The following is a 2,500-nucleotide window of genomic DNA, read 5'->3' as shown; positions in this document are numbered from 1 at the left end:
CCTGGTGTCCGAGCCCGGCGGGTAGACCTGTTGTCCGAGCCCGGCGGGTAGACCTGGTGTCCGAGCCCGGCGGGTAGACCTGGTGTCCGAGCATGGCGGGTAGACCTGGTGTCCGAGCCCGGCGGGTAGACCTGGTGCCCGAGCCCGGCGGGTAGACCTGGTGTCCGGGCCCGGCGGGTAGACCTGGTGTCCGAGCCCGGCGGGTAGACCTGGTGTCCGGGCCCGGCGGGCAGACCTGGTGTCCGGGCCCGGCGGGTAGACCCGGTGTCCGAGCCCGGCGGGTAGACCCGGTGTCCGGGCCCGGCGGGTAGACCTGGTGTCCGGGCCCGGCGGGTAGACCTGGTGTCCGAGCCCGGCGGGTAGACCTGGCGTTCGGGTTAGGCGGGTAGACCTGGTGTTCGGGCCCGGCGGGTAGACCTGGTGTCCGGGCCCGGCGGGTAGACCCGGTGTCCGAGCCCGGCGGGTAGACCCGGTGTCCGAGCCCGGCGGGTAGACCTGGTGTCCGGGCCCGGCGGGTAGACCTGGTGCCCGAGCCCGGCGGGTAGACCTGGCGTTCGGGTTAGGCGGGTAGACCTGGTGTTCGGGCCCGGCGGGTAGACCTGGTGTCCGGGCCCGGCGGGTAGACCTGGTGTCCGAGCCCGGCGGGTAGACCTGGTGTCCGGGCCCGGCGGGTAGACCTGGTGTCGGGGCCCGGCGGGTAGACCTGGTGTTCGGGCCCGGCGGGTAGACCTGGTGCCCGAGCTCGGCGGGTAGACCTGGTGGCCCGGGCTTCCGGGCCGACCCGTTCGCCCAGTCGGGCGCGGCCGGCCTCGTGCCCCGCCGGGTGCTGTCGAGCATCAGGTCTACCCGGTTCCGGGGCTGGCGAGCATCAGGTCTACCCGGTTCCGGAGCCGGCCGATGCGGCCGCCGCGGCCGCCGCAGGCGGCCCGCGCCCCGGCGGCGTCCCGGCGCAGGGCCACCAGGTCTACCCGGCTCCGGCGGGACTTAGGCGCCTGTCGGCATTTTCGGGGTAGACCTGTTGTCGCGGCCGGCCCCGGAAGTCGGCCAAGGGGTCGCTGTCGGGCGCCGCCTCCGGTTAGGTCTAGGCGAGAGGCGGCCTGCTCTCGCGCGCCTCCCCGCTGAGGAGCCTCGAGCCGCTTCGGAGGCGCGGCGGCGCCAGGACGCGTCTGTCCGTATTGTGGGCAGGGGTTGTCTAGCAGCGCGGGTTCCGAGGGCCCCTTTTCTTCCGCGTCTGCTGCCGCGCGGCCTTCGGCGCGTGCCACGGGCCGGCCAACCCCACGAGCGGCAGGAAGGCCGGCGCGAGAAAGCCGCGGGGCTCTCGACCGGCTTCCTCGGGCGGGCCCGATGACGGGAGAGGAAGACGAGAGCCGAGCGCGAAAGCGCAGCCGAGGGAGTGCGGGACTGGGACGGCCGAGGGGGGCCCGCGGGGGCCCGACAGCAGCGTCCAGCCCGAGCCGGTGGCGGCTGCCGGCTCCCCGAGGGCCCCGGGCGAAGGCGATGGTGTGCGAGGGCGGCGAGGCGGCGGCGTCTCGTCCTTTCGGTGGGCCGGCCTTAAGCCGGCGCCCGTCGTCCGGCGGCGGCGGCGGGCATTGTTGCGGGCGGTTGGCGGCCGGGGCTCGAAGGGCCGAGCCCGCGCGGGCTTTTTCCCCGGCCGCCTCCCGAGAGCCCCGAAGATGGCCCGGGCCTGGGTGGCGGCGCCCTGTCCTCGGCTGCCGGGCGGCAGCGGTGCCGGCGGCGTGCCGGGGACTGGCGGTGGGCGTGCGGCCTCGCCTGGGCCCGGCCGGTTGCCGGAGGGGCTCGGTGACGGGACCGCCCGATGGTCGGGCGAGGCGGCGCCCTCGGCGCGCCTCGGCTCTTTTGTTCGTTCCCCCTTCCTCGGCCCTAAGCCGGGGACCCGCCCAGCGGGCCGAAGGCGGCGGCGCCGGCCGGCCAGGCTGTGGCCGGCGGCCGCGCCGGCAGACCGAGAACCCGACAGAGTCGCCGGGGAGCCCTGGGGACGCACGATGGCCGTTGGCGGGCGAGGCGGCGGCGCCTCGCCCCTCCCTCCTCTTAGGCCGGCGCGAGAGCCACGGCGGCCGGGCGGCCCGTGCGGTCGGGCCTGCCCCGCCGGCCTGGCTGCCGGAGGGCTGGGTTCCGCGAAGGTCTGTCGGCCGGGGGCCGGGTTGCGGGCGAAGTGGGGCGCCCTCCCGGCCTTTTTTTTCCGTTTTTTTGATTTTTGCTCCGGCGGCCTTAAGCCGCAGCACGCCGAGCGCGCCAGGGAAGAGAAAGTGCGTGAGAGCGCGAGAGCGGCCCGGCAGCGGCCGGCCGCCGCCGAGGCGCGAGCCCGTGGGCAGCGAGAGGGAATCGGGGAGCGAGGGGCGCGGGCCCCGCCCCGAGCCCCGGGCGGCCGTGGCTAGCACGGCGAGCGAGAGGCGCGCGTGCTTTTTTCTCGGGGGCTTTTTGTTTTTCTCCCCGTCGCCGTCCCCCGGCCTTTCTGGGGGAAGCCGACGGCCGCGAGGCG

The 2,500-nt window shown here is 76.0% G+C and overlaps 1 protein-coding gene across 1 annotated transcript in view; it reads right to left on the bottom strand.

Moving 5' to 3' along the window:
* Positions 1 to 842: 842 nt before the first annotated feature.
* The window catches only part of LOC135408663 (collagen alpha-1(I) chain-like), a 3,890-nt gene continuing 2,232 nt past the window's right edge, over positions 843 to 2,500 (bottom strand). Inside the window, exon 2 of the mRNA XM_064643715.1 lies at positions 843 to 2,500. This exon is cut by the window's right edge and continues 940 nt beyond it. Coding sequence (XP_064499785.1) covers positions 843 to 2,500 — 1,658 coding nt within the window.

Source organism: Pseudopipra pipra, unplaced genomic scaffold, assembly GCF_036250125.1.
Source record: "Pseudopipra pipra isolate bDixPip1 unplaced genomic scaffold, bDixPip1.hap1 HAP1_SCAFFOLD_56, whole genome shotgun sequence".
Taxonomy (NCBI): domain Eukaryota; kingdom Metazoa; phylum Chordata; class Aves; order Passeriformes; family Pipridae; genus Pseudopipra; species Pseudopipra pipra.
The sequence above is the reverse complement of the archived record's forward strand: the minus strand, read 5'-3'. Positions and strand labels throughout refer to the sequence as shown.